Source organism: Loxodonta africana, chromosome 3 (assembly GCF_030014295.1).
Source record: "Loxodonta africana isolate mLoxAfr1 chromosome 3, mLoxAfr1.hap2, whole genome shotgun sequence".
Classification (NCBI taxonomy): Eukaryota; Metazoa; Chordata; class Mammalia; order Proboscidea; family Elephantidae; genus Loxodonta; species Loxodonta africana.
This window is the reverse complement of record NC_087344.1, coordinates 92,000,502-92,022,963: the sequence shown is the minus strand read 5'-3', so window position 1 is coordinate 92,022,963 and position 22,462 is coordinate 92,000,502. Positions and strand designations below refer to the sequence as shown.

Sequence of the window (22,462 nt, the reverse complement as noted above, 5' to 3'; positions counted from 1 at the left end):
AGATGTCCCCTGAAACCATGGTTCCCGAAAGGCCAACCCCGCTACTCTGGCCTTCAAAGTGTTCTGTTGTATTCAGGAAATTTCTTTGCTTTTGGTTTAGCCCAGTTGTGCTGACCTCTCCTGTATTGTGTGTTGTCTTTCCCTTCATTTAAAATGGCTCTTGTCTACTGTTGAATAGATTTTTTTTAACTGCCAACTTTCATTAAACACAAACTGTTTCTTTTCATCTTATAGACACTGCCTTCTCAGTGCTTGAATGGTACTTCCTCAGAGAGGCCTTTCCAGACCACCCTGGGAAAGTATCCTCCTCACCACCTTCACTCTGCTCCCTTACCATGCTTTATTTTGTCTCCTAGCACTTATCATTATCCCACACTGTTTTTTTTTTTTTTTTTTAGTATTTTCTCTACTAGAATGTAAAGCAGAGACTTTGCCATCTTATTCATGACTAATGCGGTTGAGCACCTTTTCAGTGCCTATGCAGATCATTTACCCATTTTTCTATTTGCATTACCTTTCCTTTTTTTTTTGGTAGGAGTTCTTTATATATGCAGGATATTAACCCTTTGTCAACTAGATGTATTGCAGATAGTTTTGCTTAATTTTGATTGATGTTTAACTTCCGTGTTTGTTTGTTTCTTTTCGCCTTGAGGTCTGTCTCACTTAGTAGCAGCATCATTTACAGAAGATAGATTTGGAGTTGTCCAGACTACACTACCGGCTATTATTAATAGTTTGCTGACACTGCAAGAGGTGAGCAATCTGTAGGTCGGCTTTAGGCAGAGGTTTGCCCCTGCTTTTAAAATTTTTTTTTTATATATTGCATTTATTAATAACAAAACATGTTGGAGGTTAACATAAAAATACTATTCTTACTCTCAGGAAATTACAATCTAAAGAAGAAAGATTGGGAAGGTAAAACTTGTATTCTTAACTACTACAAATTGTATAGAAACAGAAAGCCTGTAGGATACACTTCTGATATTAAACAGATTATTTTGAATATTGGAATCCTGTTAAGTAATTTATTTAAGTTTGGATCCTTACACGATTTGTATCTGCTGAAAGTGACCTGTAGTTCAATTTTATGTGGATAGATGATGGGGCTCTTGACCAGTGGCACAAGAAGATAGAACTAAGGTCAGTGGTTTCCCAGCACCAGGCTGGATGGCAAGTTTTAACTAATAGGTCTGTTTAGTTCTAGACTCAGTAGAGGTAGGAAAGTAAAACATATGCTTTCTGCTTTAGTAGGCTTCCATTTCTAACTTCATATTGGATGATGTTTTGTAATGCCTTTTAATACTAGTTTCATGTCAGATGAGAGGTATAACCACTTGGTGCTAGAGGCATTTAGAGGTGGGGTTATCACACACTGTAGGTTTTATAGAGGAAGAGGTATTGAACTAGTCCTGAAAGGATAACAATTGGTGCATATTTTGGTCTTAGAAGGCCATTAAAGATGTGAAGGGAAAACATGCTTCATTTTCTTCACAATTCAATTCATTTTATGTCTTAGAAAATCTTGCCTATCAGAACCAGTGACTTTTTTGTTTGTTTGTTTTTTTGCTTTGGGGTGTCTTTGTTCCCCCTGTGTCATTTATGGCACTTGAGACATGTATGTCCACACTTTATTGTTGTTAGTTGCTGTTGAGTGGATTCCGACTCATGACAACACCATGTTTATGTAGAGTAAAACTGCTCCATTGGATTTTCAACATTGTGACCTTTCAGAAGCAGAGCACCAGGCCTGTCTTCCTAGGTGTTCCTGGGTGGGCTTGAACCACCAACCTTTTGGCAAGTAGTCCGGCACTTAACTGTTTCCACTACCCAGGGACTCCTACGTCCACATAGATAGTTTTACTATTTGAACTCTTCTCCCAGCTACCTTTCTCTAAAGATATAATTTCCTAGCATTTCCCCATAGCTTCTGATCTTTGGCTTGCGTAACTACACAAGGGGTAACTGTGATTTGGTGATGTTTTTGGTACTCATAATATAGATCGTTTTTTATCAGTCTGGCTATGTGTGTAAAATAACAGTAATAAAAACAACTCATCATCTTCGTATAAGGCTTTATAGTCTTCAGAGTGATATTATATCGTTATTTCATTTAATGCTTGTAGCTATCTCGTAAGGTAAGCACGATGGACGTATCGTAGCTCTATTTTAAAGGTGAGGCAGTCTTAGAAGTGCAGTGACCTACCTCAGGTCTCATAAGTCATGTAGGAGGCAAAGCTGAGACTTGAACCCAGTCTGATTACAGGCTTTTAACAGTGTAGCCAGCCTCAAAAAAAGCTACAGATCTGCATCCCTTTTTCTTTCTGAACTTTTCTACCATCTTGTCTTCACACACACACCCCTCCCCTCTCCCCTCTTCCATGTAGGGCTCTCTCTTTAGAGTACCCTTAGATTCCTGGTTTTCAGACTTTTTGGACCATGATCTGCAGTTGTTAGGTGCCATCAAGTTGGTTCCAACCCATAGCAACCCTATGTGCAACAGAATGAAACTGCCGGGTTCTGCGCCATCCTCACAGTCCTTGCTGTATTTCAGTCCATTGTTGCAGCCACTGTGTCAGTCCATCTCGCTGAGGGTCTTCCTCTTTTTAGCTGACCCTCCACCTTACCAAGTGTGATGTCTTTATTGAGGAACTGGTCCTCCCTGATAACGTGACCAAAGCACATGGGATAAAGTCTCGCTATTCTTGCTTCCAAGGAGCACTCTGGCTGTACTTCTAAGGCAGACTTATTTGTTCTTCTGGCAGTCCATGGTATAGTATTCGTTGCCAACACCGTAATTCAAAGGCATCAATTCTTCTTCGGTCTTCCTTATTCATTATCCAGCTTTCGTATGCACATGAGGAGATTGAAAGAATCATGGCTTGGGTCAAGCACACCTTAATCCTCAAACTGACATCTTTGCTTTTCAATACTTTAAAGAGGTCTTGTTGCAGCAGATTTGCCCAGTGCAATATGTCGTTTGATCTCTTGGGTCTTGCTTTCATGTTGGGTGTTGATTGTGGATTCAAGTAAGATGAAATCCTTGACAACTTCAGTCTTTTCTCCATTTATCATGATACTGAATATTGATCCAATTGTGAAGATTTTTGTTTTCTTCCTGTTAAGGTGTAATCCACACTGAAGCCTATAGCCTCTCATCTTCATTAGCAAGTGTGTCAAATGCTCTTCACTTTCAGCAAGTAAAGTTTTGTCATCTACATATCACAAGTTGTTAATGAGTCTTCTGCCAATCTTGATCCACATTCTTCTTCATATAGTCCAGCTTCTCCCATTATTTGCTCAGCATACAGATCGAATAAGAATGGTGAAAGAATACATCCCTGATGCATACCTTTCCTGATTTGAAACCATGCAGTATCCCCTTGTTCTGTTCAGACGACTGCCTCTTGGTCTATGTACAGGTTCTGCATGAGCACAATTAAGTGTTTTAGAATTCCCATTCCTCCCAGTGTTATCCATAATTTGTTACAATCCACACGGCTGAATCCACACAAAGGCTTGCATAGCCAGTAAAACACAGGTAAGTATCTTTCCGATAGTCTCTGCTTTCACTCAATATCCATCTGACATCAGGAATAATACCCCTCGTTTCATGTCCTCTTCTGAATCTGGGTGAATTTTTGGCAGTTTCTTGTCAGTGTACTGCTGCAACCATTTTTGAATTATGTTCAGCAGAGTTTTACTTGCGTATGATCTTAATGATACTTTCCAATAATTTCCGCATTCTGTTGGATCACCTTTCTTTGGAATGAGCTCAAATATGGATCTCTTCCAGTCAGCTGGCCAGGTAGCTGTCTTCCAAATTTTTTGGCATAGATGAGTGAGCACTTCCAGTGCTATGTTTGTTTGTTGAAACATCTCAGTTGGTATTCTACCTGATACCGCATGATACAACTTTGGAAGACCAGTGACTTCTTCCTTGTGAACACCTTTTTTCACCAACATAAAACGGCAACTACACACGTGGACCCTGCCTGATGGAATACACAGGAATCAAATCGACTACATCTGTGGAAAGGGACGATGGAAAAACTCAGTATCATCAGTCACAAGGCCAGGGGCTGACTACAGAACAAACCATCAATTGCTCATATGCAAGTTCAAGTTGAAACTAAAGAAAATTAGAGCAAGTCCACAAAAGCCAAAGTACATTAAGCATAGCCCACCTGAATTTAGAGGTCATCTTAAGAAAAGATTTGACACATTGAACACTAATGACCGAAGACGAGACGTATTGTGGAATGACATTCAGGACATCATACATGAAGAAAGCAAGAGGTGGTTAAAAAGACATGAAAGAAAAAAAGACCAAAATGGATGCCTGAAGAGACTCTGAAACTTGTCCTTGAACATCGAGTAGCTAAAGTGAATGAAAAAATGTTGAAGTGAAAGAGCTGAACAGAAGATTTCAAAGGGCAGGTCAAGAAGACAAAGTGTTATAAGTGACATGTACGAAGACCTGAAGTTAGAAAAAAAGAAGGGCAGAATGCACTCGGCATTTCTCCAGCTGTAAGAACTGAAGAAAAAAATTCAAGCCTCAAGTTGCAACACTGAAGGCTTCTACAGGAAAAATATTTAACAATGCAGGAACCATCAAAAGATGGAAGGAATACACAGAGTCACTATACCCAATAGAATTGGTCATCTATTTCAGGAGGTAATACACGAACAGGGACCGATGGTATTGAAGGAAGAAGTCCAAGCTGCACTGAAGGCGTTGGCAAAAAACAAGGCTCCAGGAATTGACAGAACACTAGTTGAAATGTTTCAGCAAATGGACACAGCACTGAAAGTGCTTATTCATCTATGCTGGAAAATTTGGAAGACAGCTACCTGGCCAACTGACTGGAAGAGATCCATGTTTATGCCTATCCCCAAGAAAGGTGATCCAACCAGATGGGGAAATTATCGAACAATATCATTAATATCACACACAAGTAACGTTCTGCTGAAGATCATTCAAAAGCAGCTGTAGCAGTACATAGACAGGGAACTGCCAGAAATTCAAGCTAGATTCAGAAGAGGACGTGGAAGCAGGGATATCATTGCTGATGTCAGATGGATCCTGGCTGAAAGTAGAGAATACCAGAAAATGTTTACGTGTGTTTTATTGACTATGCAAAGGCATTCGACTGTGTGGTCATAACAAATTATGGATAACATTGCGAAGGATGGGAATTCCAGAATACTTAATTGTGCTCATGAGAAACCTATACATAGACCAAGAGGCAGTCGTTGGAACAAAATAAAGAGATACCGCATGATTTAAAGTCAGGAAAGGTGTGTGTCAGGGTTGTATCCTTTCACCATACCTATTCAATCTGTATGCTGAGCAAATAATCCAAGAAGCTGGACTACATGAAGAAGAGTGGGGCATCAGGATTGGAGGAAAACTCATTAAAAACCTGTGTTATGCACATGATGTAACCTTGCTTGCTGAAAGTGAAGACGATTTGAAGAACTTAACTGATGAAGATCAAAAACCACAGCCTTCAGTGTGGATTGCACCTCAACATAAAGAAGACAAAAATCCTCACAACTGGACTGATAAGCAACATCATGATAAATGGAGAAAAGATTAAAGTTGTCCAGGATTTTATTTTACTTGGATCCACAATCAACAGCCATGGAAGCAGCAGTCAAGAAATCAAAAGACTCATTGCATTGGGCAAATCTGCTGCAAAAGACTTCTTTAAAGTGTTGAAAAGCAAAGATGTCACCTTGAAGACTAAGTTGCACCTGACCTAAAGCCATGGTGTTTTCAGTTGCCTCATATGCGTGTGAAAACTGGACAACGAATAAGGAAGGCCAAAGAAGAATTGATGCCTTTGAATTGTGGTGTTGGCGAAGAATATTGAATATACCACGGACTGCCAAAAGAACAAATAAATCTGTCTTGGAAGAAGTACAACCAGCATGCTCCTTAGAAGGAAGGATGGTGATACTTCATCTCACATACTTTGGACATGTTCTCAGGAGGGACCAGTCCCTGGAGAAGGACATCATGCTTGTTAGAGGGCCAGCGAAAAACAGGAAGACCCTCAACAAGATGGATTCACACAGCGGCTGCAACAGTGGGCTCAAGCATAACAACGGTTGTGAGGATGATGCAGGACCAGGCAGTGTTTCATTCTGTTATACGTTGGGTAGCTATGAGTCGGAACTGACTGGACGGCACCTAACAACAACAACAAATTTGATAACATGTTTGATCAGTTTCAGACTGCAGAAGTTGCTAAAAAATCCTGTTTCCTCACCTTTGGCGTTAGTGGTTGATACGTAAATTTGAATAATAGTCGGATTAACAGGTCCTCATTGTAGGCATGTGGATATTATCCTATCCCATTGTACTTGAGGATAAATCTTGAAGTGTTCTTTTTGACGTTGAATGTGACGTCATTCCTCTTCAATTTGTTGTTCCAGCATAGTAGACCATGGGATTATCTGATTCAAAATGGCCAATACCAGTCCATTTTAGCTCACTAATGCTTAGAGTATCGATTTTTATGCATTCCATTTCATTTTTGATTAATTCTACTTTTCCTAGAGTCATACTTCACACATTCCACGTTCCTATTATTAATGAATGTTTGCAGCTTTTCTCATTTTGGGTCCTGCCACATGAGCAAACCGACGAAGGTGCCGAAAGCTTGAGTCCATCCATTTCATTAAGATATCTTCTACTTTGAGGAGGCAGCTCTTCCCCAGGCATATTTTGAGTGCCTTCCAACCTGACGGGCCCATCTTCTGGCCCTCCATCAGGTAGTGTTCTGCTATTCATAAGGTTTACACTGGCTGATTTTTTTCAGAAGTAGACTGCCAGGTCCTTCTTCCTAGTCTTTCTTAGTCTAGAAGCTCTGATGAAACCTGTCCACCATGGGTAACCCTGCTGGTATTTGAAATACCGGTGGCATCGCTTCCAGCATCACAGCGACATGAAAGCCACCACAGTAGGAGAAACTGACAGACTCGTGGTAAGAAATACATTTACACATAATGCATATGTGAGTATGTACGTGTATATATAAGAGAAACAAAAGACTCTTAGGGTAGTATGTACTTTTCCTATGTGCTTTGCATTTCAGTATTTTCCCTATTTCATTAAAAGGTAGTGCTCCTTGAGACCCTCTAGATTGATTTCACAAAAATCACACTACCGTAGAGGTATTCTGTACATCAAAATTACTTTTTCTTACTTTCCCTACCATCAGAATTCCTAGTTCTTAGTACTGCACCATAGTTGGTTAGAGCTGAGTGTTAGAAGGAAGGCAACCTGTTTATTTGATTATAGTCATTATTAACAGGGAGGTAAGAATAACAACTGTGTCAAGAGCTCTGGTCCTCTTTACTTTGAAACAGGGGAGTTGGAATGGAGGGCCAGGGTAGAAAGAGACGAAGAGGTCTGTTTTAGAGAGTGGGGAAAGGTAAAAAGAACAAAGAACAGGGCCAGTGACTTGGCACTTGACTTCTGAGTATTACCCCACCACCTCTTAGGTGAGGTTTATGGCATCCATTCTCCCCTAAGCCATGTTGCTGTCAGCCTTTTGGTTGAATCCTGTAGTCAGCAGATTTTGCAAACTGCCTCACAGTCTCTCTTTTTCAACTCCATATACTGAAATTGATTGTAATGAGTAACTCAGTGTCCACATGGGTCATCTGTCCCACACCCTGCCTCACAGTTCTTTGACTTCTTCCACTTCACTACCCACGTGTATACTCTTCAGTCTCAAAGCCCACCCTCACCCCTGGGGTTCATTATTACTTGAATTGCTCTACCTCTGAAGTCTAAAATTCTAGTATTCTACCAACTCATAGCTACCCAGTGTACAACAGAGTGAAACACTGCCTGGTCCTGCATCATCCTCACAACCGTTATGCTTGAGCCCATTGTTGCAGCCGCTGTGTGAATCCATCTTGTTGAGGGTCTTCCTGTTTTTCGCTGGCCCTCTAACAAGCATGATGTCCTTCTCCAGGGACTGGTCCCTCCTGAGAACATGTCCAAAGTATGTGAGATGAAGTATCACCATCCTTCCTTCTAAGGAGCATGCTGGTTGTACTTCTTCCAAGACAGATTTATTTGTTCTTTTGGCAGTCCGTGGTATATTCAATATTCTTCGCCAACACCACAATTCAAAGGCATCAATTCTTCTTTGGCCTTCCTTATTCGTTGTCCGGTTTTCACACGCATATGAGGCAACTGAAAACACCATGGCTTGGGTCAGGTGCAACTTAGTCTTCAAGGTGACACCTTTGCTTTTCAACACTTTAAAGAAGTCTTTTGCAGCAGATTTGCCCAATGCAATGAGTCTTTTTATTTCTTGATTGCTGCTTCCATGGCTGTTGATTGTGGATCCAAGTAAAATAAAAATCCTGGACAACTTTAATCTTTTCTCCATTTGTCATGATGTTGCTTATCAGTCCAGTTGTGAGGATTTTTGTCTTCTTTATGTTGAGGTGCAATCCACACTGAAGGCTGTGGTTTTTGATCTTCATCAGTTAAGTTCTTCAAATCGTCTTCACCTTCAGCAAGCAAGGTTATGTTATGTGCATAATGCAGGTTTTTAATGAGTTTCCCTCCAATTCTGATGCCCCACTCTTCTTCATGTAGTCCAGCTATTATATTGTTTGGTTTTATGTTCCATCTAGAAGGAATACTTGCTCTTACTAAAGAGAGTAAGTTCTGTGTATCTGTGTAATTTAAAGCAAGTTGTACACTACAGGCTTCTGGGTGTTACTAAGAAACAATTCTGTGGAACTGTTCTGTTCTTTTGTTTTGCTTTTCAGTATCAGTAACATCAGCCCTGTCACTGAATCATTAAAGGCAAAGTGTGAAAGGAAAGGGGAGCCTTTCACTCTTCAGAGCATTCAGAGGGTGAGGAGTGGAGTGATGGATATGTTAGAGCAGTGGATCCCACAGTGGGCCATGCCATACTGGAGAGATCACAGCTCTCTTAACGGGTTCAGGAGTCCACACATACATCTCTGTCATTGGAATAGTTAATGTGTGTCTAACATATTTGCAGCTATTTTCCAGCAGGTTCTAAATGCTATTTTGGTTAGTTAAAGACAAATTCACATGAAAGCATTACCAACTTAATGGTAGTTTTTTGTTACTGGAGAGCTACTACTATCCTTTGGAAGTTCGCTACATATATATTTTTTGTCCTTAAATAGGGTCCTTATATACAAAAGTTTGGTGACCAAAATGCTAGAGTAATTTTTGAAATTTTAGAATGCCTTCTTTTCTTTGAAAAGGCACTGTCACCCTGATATAAGTCAGCTTTAGAAAAATGCTAATGTATTTTTGCGTCTATGGTAAAATATATATAGCAAAAAGTTTGCCATTTTAAGTCAATTGATTTTTAACTTAAATTTATTTAAAAGGAAACTTTATATTAATATTGTAAAAGGGGAACTAGTTTGGCTTGCTATAAATAGAAACAGGTCTGTAGTCCCTTATCTTAAACTCTGGGATGTTTTTCAGAATTCAGATTTTTTTGGATTTAAACACTGTAGTATTTTTTTTTTAGTATAGTATACATGTCATCTATTACATGACCTTCTATTGGTATCTGCGGTAGAATTGCTTTAACCAAATACATTAATATTTTTCTCCAGTGAAATATCTGAATATTCATGTTAAGTGGAATAAAGAACAAACATAGCCTTGTGTCAGTTCAGGTTACGTTTTACTGCTAGATGTGTTTAGGTCAGTTTAGATTTTTCCTCTAAAAGTATTATAAAAGCGTTTTGTTTTTCAGGGCTTTTTGAATTTCAGAATTGAGGGTAAGGCAGTTAAGGTGAAAAAAGGCAATAATTTTAAATTCCAGTTAGATACTATTGTTTGCTGAAGTACTTGAACCTAGTGCCTGCACATCCTTTGTTGCAAAGGGAGATTAGTGAGGATCGGAAAGGAGTTAGGGCACATTAGCTCCAAATTGAGACCTTCCTTCTTGATCTAACCCTTATACTGTTAGGATCTGTTGGATCTGATTTATTTTCTTGAGCAGTTCCAGCTGTTTGTAAGGATTAACATTTTATAGCTTTTATTCCTTTTTAGAGGCCTTTAAAAAATGCCAGTAAAACTCATTTTCTTGGCAATTACCCGTATAGATCAACTGGACCTTTTTTAAGTGTGAGGTATATTATGGCATCTTAGTGATTTTACTGTTCCAGTATCTTGAAATAATTTGTTGTTTGATCATCCTAGGAATTATTTTATCATTACTTATCAATTATTCCCAATTATGGTTTTAAAAAAAAAAAAAGACCAATAAGAAATCAGAAGAATGATAGAATTGTCTAACATTGCTACATTGTCTTTCAAGAAAAGGTATAAAGGACACACATCTATGTATTCTTTTTTTTCTTTTAGCTTTCATTGAATACAGCTGATAATGTAGAATTTTTGTATTTTTCACCCACAGTGGTAAAGAGAAGAAAATTGCCAGTACGTTAAACAATTATTTAGACAAATTAGAAGATGAATGCAAAGAGACAGATAACAACGCTCTAGACTAGCTCTATCCAACAGAAATATAATGCAGTTAACGCGTTATCGTTGTTAGGTGCTGTCACATTGGTTCAGACTCAAAGCAACCCTGTGTACACCAGAATGAAACATTGCCCAGTCCTGCGCCATCCTCACAATTGTTGCACTTGAGCTCATGGTTGCAGCCACTGTGTCAGTCCATCTCGTTGAAGGCCTTCCTCTTTTTCGCTGACCCTCTACTTTACCAAGCAATCATCATGTGTGACTTTAAATTTGGTAGTACCCACATTAAAAAAAAAACAGGTGAATTTAATGGTAATAATATATTTTATTTAACCTGCTGTTGATGTTAGGTGCCGTCGAGTCGGTTCTGACTCATAGTGACCTTATGTACAATAGAATGAAACACTGCCGGGTCCTGACGTCCCCACAGTCTTTTTTTTTTTTTTTTTAAATAATTTTTATTGTGCTTTAAGTGAAAATTTACAAATCAAGTCAGTCTCTCACACAAAAACCCATATACACCTTGCTACACACTCCCAGTTTCTCTCCCCCTAATGAGACAACCTGCTGTCTCCTTCCACTCTCTCTTTCCGTGTCCTTTTCGCCAGCTTCTAACCCCCTCCACCCTCTCATCTCCCCTCCAGGCAGGAGATGCCAGCATAATCTCAAGTGTCCACCTGATCCAAGAAGCTCACTCCTCACCAGCATCCCTCTCCAACCCATTGTCCAGTCCAATCCCGGTCTGAAGAGTTGGCTTTGGGAATGGTTTCTCTCCTGGGCCAACAGAAGGAATGGGAATCATGATCACCGGGGTCCTTCTAGTCTCAGTCAGACCATTAAGTCTGGTCTTATGAGAATTTGGGGTCTGCATCCCACTGCTCTCCTGCTCCCTCAGGGGTTCTCTGTTGTGTTCCCTGTCAGGGCAGTCATCCGTTATAGCCGGGCACCATCTAGTTCTTCTGGCCTCAGGCTGATGTAGTCTCTGGTTCATGTGGCCCTTTCTGTCTCTTGGGCTTGTAATCCCCACAGTCGTTCTTATGATTGAGCCCATTGTTGGCAGCCACTGTGTCAGTCCATCTCATTGAGGGTCTTCCTCTTTCTTGCTGACCCTGTACTTTACCAAGCATGATATTCTTCTCCAGGGACTGATCCCCTCCGATAACATGTCCAAAGTATGTAAGACGTAGTCTCATAATCCTTGCTTCTAAGGAGCGTTCTGGTTGTACTTCTTCCAAGACAGATTTTTTCGTTCTTTTGACAGTCCATGGTATATTCAATATCCTTTGCCAACACCACGATTCAAAGGCGTCAGTTCTTCTTCGGTCTTCTTTATTCACTGTCCCGCTTTCGCATGCATATGAAGTGACTGAAAACACCTTGGCTTGGGTCAAGTTGCATCTTAGTCTTCAAGGTGACATTTAAAGAGGTCTTTTGCAGTAGATTTGCCCAATGCAATGTGTCTTTTGATTTCTTTGACTGCTGTTTCCATAGGTATTGATTGTGGATCCAAGTAAAACGAAATTCTTGACAACTTCAGTCTTTCTCCATTTATCATGATGTTGCTTATCGGTCCAGTTGTGAGGATTTCTGTTTTCTTTATGTTGAAGTGTAATGCATACTGAAGGCTGTGGTCTTTCATCTTCATCAGTAAATACTTCAAGTTCTCTTCATTTTCAGCAAGGAAGGTTGTTATCTGCATACTGCAGGTTGTTAATGAGTCTTCCTCAAATCCTGATGCCCCATTTTTCTTCATATAGTCTAGCTTTTCTGATTATTTGCTCAGCATACAGATTGAATACGTATGATGAAAGGATACAACTTTGATGCACACTGTTTCTGATGTTAAACCACACAGTATCCCCTTTTTCTATTTGAATGATTGCCTTTTTTTTGGTCTATGCACACGTTCCTCATGAGCACAATTAAGTGTTCTGAAATTCCCATTCTTCACAATGTTATCCATATCTAATATATCTAAATATATTATTATGTAATCAATATAAAATTATTAATGAGATACTTTGCATTCTGTTTTTCATACTATGTCTTCAAAATATGGTACTTATTTTTCACTTAAAGCATATCTCAGTTCAGACCTGCCACATTGCAAGTGCTCAGTAGCTGCATATGGCTAGTGGTTACCATATTAGCATAAGTCTAGACTCCAAAGCTGATGGTGAAATTGATCCTATAACAGAAGTTTCAGGCTATGAATCTTCAGATGATAATATTCTAGATTAAATTTCTCAAACTCAAGAATCGATAAGCGAATGATATATTTTTAAGGAGAAAAAAATAATATGGGGTGTTCTCATCAAGTAAGTCATTCAACAGGAAGGACTTCGTCCCATAATTTATAATCACGTGAATCATCCATTTAGCCAAAATGACACGTGACAGTATTCTTTCATTTTCTGTGATATTTGTGTACCAAAGTTTATTAAATTCATAAGTGGGTAAGTGCTGACGGTAGTATATACAAGGTGATTAGAAGGAAATAGATGATGTTGAAGTAAAAAAAAAAATCACTGGATTGATCATTTGAATTTTTGTTTATAAACTTATGGATAAAAATGTTTTACAATTATGGTGCAAAGAAAATAGCAGTACTCTCTTCATCCCAGGTATGAGCTATCAAGTTTTTAAAAAATACTGCTTTAATGGTGCAAATGCAAGAAAGAACCAGAAGTAATGAATGATAAGCTGGAAACTATTAGAGATGTATTTTCAGTTTGAAATCAGTATTTACAGGATGGATATGTTCTGGGTTCATGTGTGACAGCTGATGAGCAGCCAGTTTCAGCCAAAGGGCAGTGCCTATTTCAGCTGTATATAGATAGCTTCAAACGGCACTGGGTTTTTTTTATAGCTTCAAAACCTAGAAAATATGGACTAACAATTTGTGTTTGTTATGTGTATATTCTTAAATTTCTATAAAGTTGTTTCACATTATCCTGTTACTTTGTAAATTTTTCATAAAATGACTTAAAACTAAATATTATAAAGGGTCCTTTGGACCTAGGTAGTAAATGAGGTTGACTGTTTTTCCTGGTATGCTGAGGATTAATCAGAATGTTTCTAAGAAAATTGGAAAGGAAATAACTTCTCCATTGTGATTCATGATTATTTATTAATGCATAAATATGTCACTGAATATCACCTCGCATACTGCCTAAAATTATCTCAAGTATGTTTCAGTCTAGGGAAACACTTGTAAATGGTTGAAAGAATAACCGATTGGATTTGAAGTTACCATAGCAGACTGAACACATGTATTAAGTCTTGTTCCTTCCCCAGAACCTCACTCAACTATGGTAAAGGGACTTTTAGAAAAAGATATAAATCCATAAACAGGAGAGGAGACAACAGTAACAAATTTTCAAAGCTGGAAAACAGATGTTTGAGATAACTAAGCAGATTCCAGGCATGAATCCCAGTTGGCAGTGAGAAAAGCACTGGGTACCTCTGGAACCAAAGGTGAAGGGACAGGTACAAAATAAAGAGGTTTGAGTGAGAGCTGTTTGAAAACCAGTTAGATCCCTAAATCCTCTGCCCCTGGGTAACTGCCCTCCCCTACTCCAGCAGAAGTCTGAGGCTTATCATCTAGATAGGGTTGAACACGGGATCTCTGGACTGGGAAGGTCCAGACACGGTTGTGGGTACTGTACTTAAAGCATGGGGATACTAAATGGTGAGCTCAAAAGTCCTCTTCCCAACTTGGCTCCCAGAAGAGCAATAGGGGCTAGGCCCGCCAGACAGGATACTGGAAGAATCTTCTCTGGGAACTCTGACCAGTCCATGAAGAAAGACCTAAAGTGACTAAGTTGGATGTTCCTCCTAAAATGTCCATGCAGATCACCTGTGGTAAAGCCTGTTGTCAATAATCTCCAACCATGCACTCGGCTTTTTAGGGGGCCCCACTCTTGGTCATGAGCCAAGGATCACCAGATTTCTCAGGAAAATCTCTAATGCAGAAGGTAAAGATCAAAAGGAACATAGAGGAAAAAGCAGCTTAGAGGAAACTACAAAAAAACAAAAACAAAGAAGCTATCATCAAAATCCTCAGAAATGAGAGGATACTGTGATCTTGGAACAAAAATAAGATGCTAAGATCAAAAGGAACACTCAGATGACATAAAAGAGCTCTGGAAATTAAAAGCATGATGGCAGAAATTATTTTAACTTTGTTTTTAGTTCTTTTGGTGGTTACATTCATAATTAAATAATATACTGTTATTTCTTGATTGACACTTTAGATGTTATCTTGCCATAAAAGATTAACACATATTTTATCTTCTTTCAATACAGTTATATCACTTGTAAAATGTATTATTTACTTTTGTCCTTTAAAAGGCATATTTAAATTTCTGTTTTTTGTTCTATCAACTATAAATAGGATCAGTTTCACTTATCAACACTTACTCTCACCCAACCCACTCCTGCTACAGATGTTCTGTCATCTGGAATCAAAAGGAAGATGTACTAGTAAATAACTTTATTTACAAGGCTGTTGAATTACAGCTTCTTTTTAGAGGGCAGGTCTGGACTTTTGCTGGGCCCTGGTAACTGCTGAAGTAGCTGAGCCTCTCTCCTACATTGTTTTTCAAACCTCTGTGATTGTGACCCCCAATAAGAAGTATATTTTACTGTATGTGTGTTTACATATAAGTGTGTGTGTATAAAATCTTACTCCTTTGGACTAAGTTGGCTTCTTGATAATCTGAACTAATGTGTTTTCTTTCTTGGTCCAGGCAGTTGACAAGTACTTCAAGCTTCCTCATGTTTCCAGTAAACCACCTCGAATTTCAGGAAGCCTTGTGGACACTTCTTACAAAACCTTAAGATTTGCATTTAGAGCGTCACTAAAAACTGCCATCTATCGAATAACGACTACTTTTGGTGAACATCTGAAGTAAGTTTCCGTCTTTTGCTCCGTGACAGTAGTCCATTTTTAGGAGTTCCCCTTGAAATAGGCGTGAGAATTAGAAAGGCTCCCATGTTGAATGTGTCTTTTGGGGATCTTCATGATTCCTACTGTGAATTAACAGTTTGGATTTAGACATAATATTTATATTTTAAAATTTGACCTATCATATAAGCTTCCGGACTTTGAGATGGACAAAAGAGAGGATAGAAGGTTTTGAAAGCAGCAAATGTACTTATATATATTTTTTAATTACCAAAACATCCTTAAAAAAGAAAAAAAAAAGGGGAGGGGGGAGTACTTTTCCAGAAAAACATACTAGAAATAATTCTGCCATTACATGTTGGTTAGCAAACTAAGACTTGGGGTAAGAATAAAAAAAAAAAAAAAAGAAACCCAGTGCCGTCATATCATCATGTAAGTGAGTCCTTGATGCTTTTGTGAATCATGCTAGAAAAACACTGACAGATCACAACACCTTTAGAAACAACCACAGAGAAAACCACAAATGCCAAACCTGTTTATATTTAGTTTTACTGATGTTTCCTGCTTTTCCTTCATGAAATGGTCCAGCTAGGCAGGATGAGGGAAACTAGATTATTAACTAGTGTTTATTGTAATTATAAGTGAACTTTAGAAGACATGAGAGAGTGCTCTCTCTTTACTGTATACAATCAGTGAACAGTTTAGAACTTCTTCATACCACCTGCTTTGAGAAACAGTTGTGTAGATACCCTGCAGAAGAGCTGTGGGTGATCCTCTGTCCTTAAGAGGTTTATAAGCTTGTTTAGAAACAGACACACAAACCTGCTATTTATTGAGTGCCTTCTGGACATGCACAGGCCAGTATATCAGCCATGTGTGACTATTTTAATTTAAGTTGATTGAAGTTAAGTAAGATTAGAAAATTTCTTTTGTCCATCATACTAGCTGTATTTCAAGGGCTCAGTGGCCACATTTGGCTAGTGACTGCCATATTGAGCAGCACAGATAGAGAATATTTCCAATATAGCATAAAGTTCTATTGGACAGTGTTCTAGACAGTAAGTTAAGCACTTTACATATGTTTTTCATTTATATTTCTCAAAGAGCCTGTGAGGTGTAGAGATGACCATAATTGTGCCTATGTAGAAACCAAGGCTTAAAGAGGCTAAGAATTTGCCTAATAGCACAGTCTAGGAAATGATAGAACATAAACTAGAAATTGAGTCTTTCTTGCTCTTAAAAATCCACCTTCATTTCTTCTACAACACTAGACTGCCTCTAAGATATAAAATGGACCCTGGATGCTCTCAGACAGCACTCATTGATGAATTTAAAGAATGGAATAGATATGATGTTACATTGATGATAGAGCGAAAGCAGGGAGAAAAGAGGAAAATAGGGATTTTTTAGGTAAGAGAGAGAACTACATGACTGTTAAATTCTGCCTTCGTTTCTTTCCTCTGAGAAGGACCATATTTATATGCATTAAAATTAACAAGGTTAGTAGAACCTAGTTTGTGCAAATAAAGGACAAAATGGCATGGTGGAGAAAATGTTATATTTGGACTTAAAATATCTGGATTTAAGTGTAGTTACATGATTGACTATCTGTGATTGTAGGCAAGTTACCTAATGATTTTAAATAACTTGCCTGAAATTATGTAGCTAGTAAGTTGCAGAACCAAAGTGCAGATCCAAATCTTTCTAACCCTGGAATCCTATCTGTAGTGCCTCTACTCTTAACCCAGAGGTTGTGTTGTCTCCCTAACCTCTGAACCTTTCTGATACTGTTTACTCTTCTGTGAAAAGGGGATATTATTAACCCTGCTTTGCTTCATTTGAAGTTAGTAGAGATAAAATGGGATGATACTTATGTAAAACCCATTGCACATGATATAATATCGTGAAACAGCTGTTATTATATAACACCTTTGTTCCATACCTAAAGCATGACCCCCAAGAACCAGGTATAAGTAAGCCCTGAGCCGTGAAAATTAACACAGGTCAGTTATTCTTCAGAGACACTTAATTCAGCACTCTTATTTTAGGCAAATTTGATTAATTGGTTTTCTAGTCTACAACATATTAAAATTTACTTGAGGGGAAGAGATTGCTGCTAGAGTCAGGAGTACTAACTATAGGATGGGATAGTTCACTGCCTGCTAGCAGAGGGCAGAGTCATGGAAAAAGTAGCAGACCGAAGTTTAAGAGAGTTCGGTGCCATTAAGTTAGAGACAGCCAGCCTCACTAGTACCTAGAGGGCATCTTTGTACACTAAAATACTTGAAATGGTTCAGTTAGAGGCAGCTATGTGGTTTAAGAAAGCAGAGATGCGTGTATAAACCATTTTAGGATGATTTCTAGCAAAACTATTAAAACTTGGTGCTTTTAAATGTGGTGACCTTTAGTTATCTGGAATTTTATTATTCAGTAATGATATATTGGTAGTCAAGAACCAGAAAACCAAAATATTTTATTGGATTCAATTTTTCCCCAGAGTTTGAAAGGAAGTTTTATATTAGCTTCAATGTATATTTGCCCTAATTCTGTCAAGGTGATGTATTTTTGTAGGGGCAAGGGTAGGGAGAGAACTGAATTTCCTCCTCCAAGACATAACTTATGTTCAAAGGGAAAAGTAAATCTAAACCACCAAGCTGTTACCTTTGCAAACGATTAGTGGAGTCTATTGTATTTTAACCAAACATTTTAGTTTAAAGGATTTTATATTAAAGGCAATTCAAATACTCCACAACTCAAAGATAATGTTGGGATCTGGTTTAAATAAAATAATAAAATCCAGAAAATCTAGTGCAGGGGCTGGAACTCTGTACAGCAGGTTCCACAGCAGAACAGGTTAGAGCTGATGCCCTCACTTGTTGGTCTGAACTTTCTTTGGTCTTTCAGAAGGTAGAAAACAGGGTATTACCGCGTGCAAGCCTTCCTCATTAGGTTAAGGAGGGTTTTCATCCAACTTTTTTCATAAGTACTAAATAAGTGAAGATTTCTATTCATTTTTAATTGTTTTGAAAAATATTGACTCTGCTCCGTGGTTCACTTAATATGCTTAATGTAAAATAAAGCTTATGCTTTGAATTTATGTTTCATTTAGTGCTGTGCAAACATCTGCAGAACATCAGAAAAGACTTCAACAGTTCTTGGAGTTCAAAGAATAGTTAAGTAATATAAACTGTGTTCATTACACTGCTGATACAACTACAGATGGGACAGTAAATGTTCAGCATTCTTGGATCAGAAGAAAATGGACTAATTAGATGCTTCCTTTGTCGTGGTCGTTCCTTTGAAAACTATACTTTAATGGGAGAAATCATGGGAAGAAATTCGCAACAGAATAACCAAGAACTGCCTTTTCTGTACCGATTGCTTTTTGTGTGTGTGGTGTAATAAAGTCTTTATTCAATTTTACGGAAGCATCTATGGCAGTAGAAGTGTCTCTAGCTCGTATAACTTAATAACTTGAAATTTTTTAGAATTTACTTTCGAGAGGAGTGGAGCCAGTCAGTGTGTAAAATAGTTTGACTTGATGCAGTCTTCCGTTCTAATCATTGTTAAGAGTTCAGCTCTCTCTAAACACGAAATACATAAAGTTTTAGTAGTTTCTGTTTACTGAAGGATAAAAATGGTAACAGTGGAGAAAAATTCACAGAAAAAATATTGTCTAAAGAACATATTTTGTTAATCTGTTAGGTTGTGTTTTTGTTTCCAGGGACAAATTAAATTTGCATGATTGTCCAAAAAGAGTCTCAATTTACAGATGCTAACTCTATATAAAGGAATGTGGAAAAATTCAGTTCTTGAGTTACAAGATTAAACATGCACATTTGGTTTTTGAAAAAGAATTGACCGACATCTATGAATTTATTTTGTATCCTGCTAGTAAACATTAAGTGTATGGATATTTTCCCAACTAGTTTTGCTTTCTTTTTCTGGAACAAAATATTAAGTGATTGCAGAGTTTTTCAAGTGAGAGAAAAAGTTTTGCAAGAAAAGCCAGGAAACTTTCCTTTTCCCTTCCTGCTCTTCATCTTCTTTAGATCAGATTATTTTGCAGATCTTGCCTGGCTTCACAAAGGGAGCAGCCTCTGCTACATTAACTGGCTCATTAAAATATATTAGGAAAATCTTTACACCCAGAAACAACTTAGTCATCAAATAGCAAGTGAAACGAAAACATCAGAGGGATTACTGTACTTGGGAGTATGTTCCGTGTCCAAAATGTGAGCAAGGTAATTTTATAAATTGTTAGATTAGCTTCTTTGGAGATGAAAGATTAGAAATCCTACTGGTAGCTGTTCATTGGACTAGCTTTAGACTGAACACTCCCTTGTAATTCTTTTCTTCTTATTTTTTCTCTCTACCCAGACCCAGCCTATTTTCTCTCTAGTGCCCCCAATTTTTTTCTTTAAAGTCAGCACAGTATTATATATGAATCTTTAATATGGTATGTATGTCTACCATTTGTCTTATTCCTTGATGTATTATGTATTCAGAATAGAATATTTCAGCTCTAGGTCCTATTGCCCCTTCAGCCAGCACATCCCATATTGTAAATGAATCCTGCTGGCCTTTCAAGTGTCTTTATCAGTTTCCCAATCGTCAAGTGTTTTCGGGTTATTGCCATTTGCCTTTTTTTTTTTTTTGCTTTCTGTCTGAAGTTATCTCTTTCTTGAATGTGAAAATTGAATTTCATATGTGATATAGTCTCTTACAGATGACCAGAAAATTGTGACTAGGTTGACTGACAGCTGTTGTGTTCCATGTTTAAAAGCCATTAAGCGTTTTATATTTCATTTTCTCTGCTGCCCCTGGCTGAGGCATTTTGGGAGACAAAGACCCTTAGCCTTCTGTTTCCATTAAAGAAGGTTTGTGGTATTTAACCCGTTGCATTCCTGGGGTTGAAGATGGGATGATTCCTTTAAACTTGGATATACTTGGATAAAATATCTGGCTAGGTTTAAGTTCTTGCCATTTCCCAGATAATTTTGGACAAAGTATGTTTAGTGAACAACGTGAATGTTTCTGAGGTGTTCATCCCTGTTTTTTCTCAAGAGAATGTGCTGTGGACAAAATGCAGGCCACATAAGTCCTGCCTGTTGGAAATTTAGGAACTGCCTTCTCAAATCTATTTTGTACTTAGTAGGTAAAGGAAACAGTTCTTTTCCACCATTTTGTATTAATAGCCTAGCCACCATCTTTTTGGTCTAGAGTATGACTCAGTCACCTGTTATGAAATGAAGCTCCTTCTGTGTGGAAGGAGAAGGACTTAGGGAGACCAAGAGGAGAGAACCATTTCCTTTGATGAGGTCTCAACCTCCCTCTGAGCCTGCTGTTGCTGTAACATTGGCCAGAAAATTAGAGATTGTTCTTCAAAAGCCTGTCTCTGGCTGTCAGCATAACACATGATTCCATCAGCTCTCATAATGTTTGCTTGGCCCTTATGGAAGGTATAAGTCCACGAACCCTCTCTTCAGAGAACTGGGACACTCCTAGAATATACCCTGAACAGTTGAGTGAATATTGAAGAGCAACAACTTGTTACTCTGCTGGATTTGTCTCTTGGTAATTGTTTTGTGTGTCTTCCTGTAAATATTTATGGGAACATGTTTACATCCTTCAGTATCATTAGTACTGAATTGGATAGAAAAATAAATTGATAGTTTTTAAAAATGGGACTACTAATTGAAATTTGTGTGTCTACAAATTCAGTTATTTAATTTCTGGGATGTGTGTATATGTTTCCTTACCCATTTCAATTCAGTCTCAAACTCTTTGCTTGTAAAAGCTAAAAAGGTTTAACTTCTTGAGAAATTAGCTTTTGCTTTTAGCTGGACTAATTTGGTGGGTAATCTGTGTTTAATGGTAACTTTAAAGAGCCTGAATTCTGAGTTTCTTTCTTCATTGTCTTGGTTGTCTTTCTTCATTGTCTTGGTTCTAAAATTAAAAAGGGTGCCGGTGCAGAAACCCATCTCTTAACTGACACTCTTTTCTTGCCGAAATAGTGTTTCTAAATGGATCGCATTCCCTCAGGCTGACAGTTACGTCTGTCAACTTTACTTAAATTAGTCTGAACTCCACCTCTGGTAGGTACTAAGGCCGTCAGTTCTCTCTCTTTCTCTCCCAACCCCATAGTCATCTTTTTTTTAAAACAAAATAGCTTAATTAAAACAAAGATAGCTTTCATTCATCAGTTAACAATCTAATTATTCTTAGCAAGCTGCTGACCACCATTTTTTTTTGTATTAACTTTTATTGAGCTTCAAGTGAACGTTTACAAATCAAGTCAGACTGTCACATATAAGTTTATATACATCTTACTCCGTACACCCACTTGCTCTCCCCCTAATGAGTCAGCCCTTCCAGTCTCTCCTTTCGTGACATTTTTGCCAGCTCCCAACACTCTCTATCTTCCTATCCCCCCTCCAGACAGGAGATGCCAACACAGTCTCAAGTGTCCGCCTGATAAAATTAGCTCGCTCTTCATCAGCATCTCTCTCCTACCAACTGTCCAGTCCCTTTCATGTCTGATGAGTTGTCTTCGGGGGTGATTCCTGTCCTGTGCCAACAGAAGGTTTGGGGACCATGACCGCCAGGATTTCTCTAGTCTCAGTCAGACCATTAAGTATGGTCTTTTTATGAGAATTTGGGGTCTGTATCCCACTGATCTTGTGCTCCCTCAGGGGTCCTCTGTTGTGCTCCCTGTCAAGGCAGTCATCGATTGTGGCCGGGCACCAACTAGTTTTTCTGGTCTCAGGATGATGTAAGTCTCTGGTTCATGTGGCCCTTTCTGTCTCTTGGGCTCTTAGTTGTCGTGTGACCTTGGTGTTCTTCATTTTCCTTTGCTCCAGGTGGGTTGAAACCAATTGATGCATCTTAGATGGCCGCTTGTTAGCATTTAAGACCCCAGATGCCACATTTCAAAGTGGGATGCAGAATGTTTTCATAATACAATTATTTTGCCAATTGACTTAGGAGTCCCCTTAAACCATGGTCCCCAAACCCCTGCCCTTGCTCCGCTGACCTTT

At 38.4% G+C, this 22,462-nt stretch overlaps 1 protein-coding gene across 3 annotated transcripts in view; it reads left to right on the top strand.

Moving 5' to 3' along the window:
- The window catches only part of NDC1 (NDC1 transmembrane nucleoporin), a 58,600-nt gene extending 36,444 nt beyond the window's left edge, over window positions 1–22,156 (top strand). The window contains exons 16-18 of one of the 3 annotated variants that reach the window (XM_023549572.2): window positions 653–753; window positions 15,265–15,425; window positions 18,532–22,156. In XM_023549572.2, coding sequence (XP_023405340.1) covers window positions 653–753; window positions 15,265–15,425; window positions 18,532–18,595 — 326 coding nt within the window. In that variant the 3' untranslated portion in view covers window positions 18,596–22,156. Of the gene's footprint in view, window positions 1–652; window positions 754–15,264; window positions 15,426–18,531 lie in introns of those variants that run through there. The other 2 variants (XM_003411070.4, XM_023549571.2) reach the window with 2 other exon arrangements.
- Window positions 22,157–22,462: the final 306 nt, after the last annotated feature.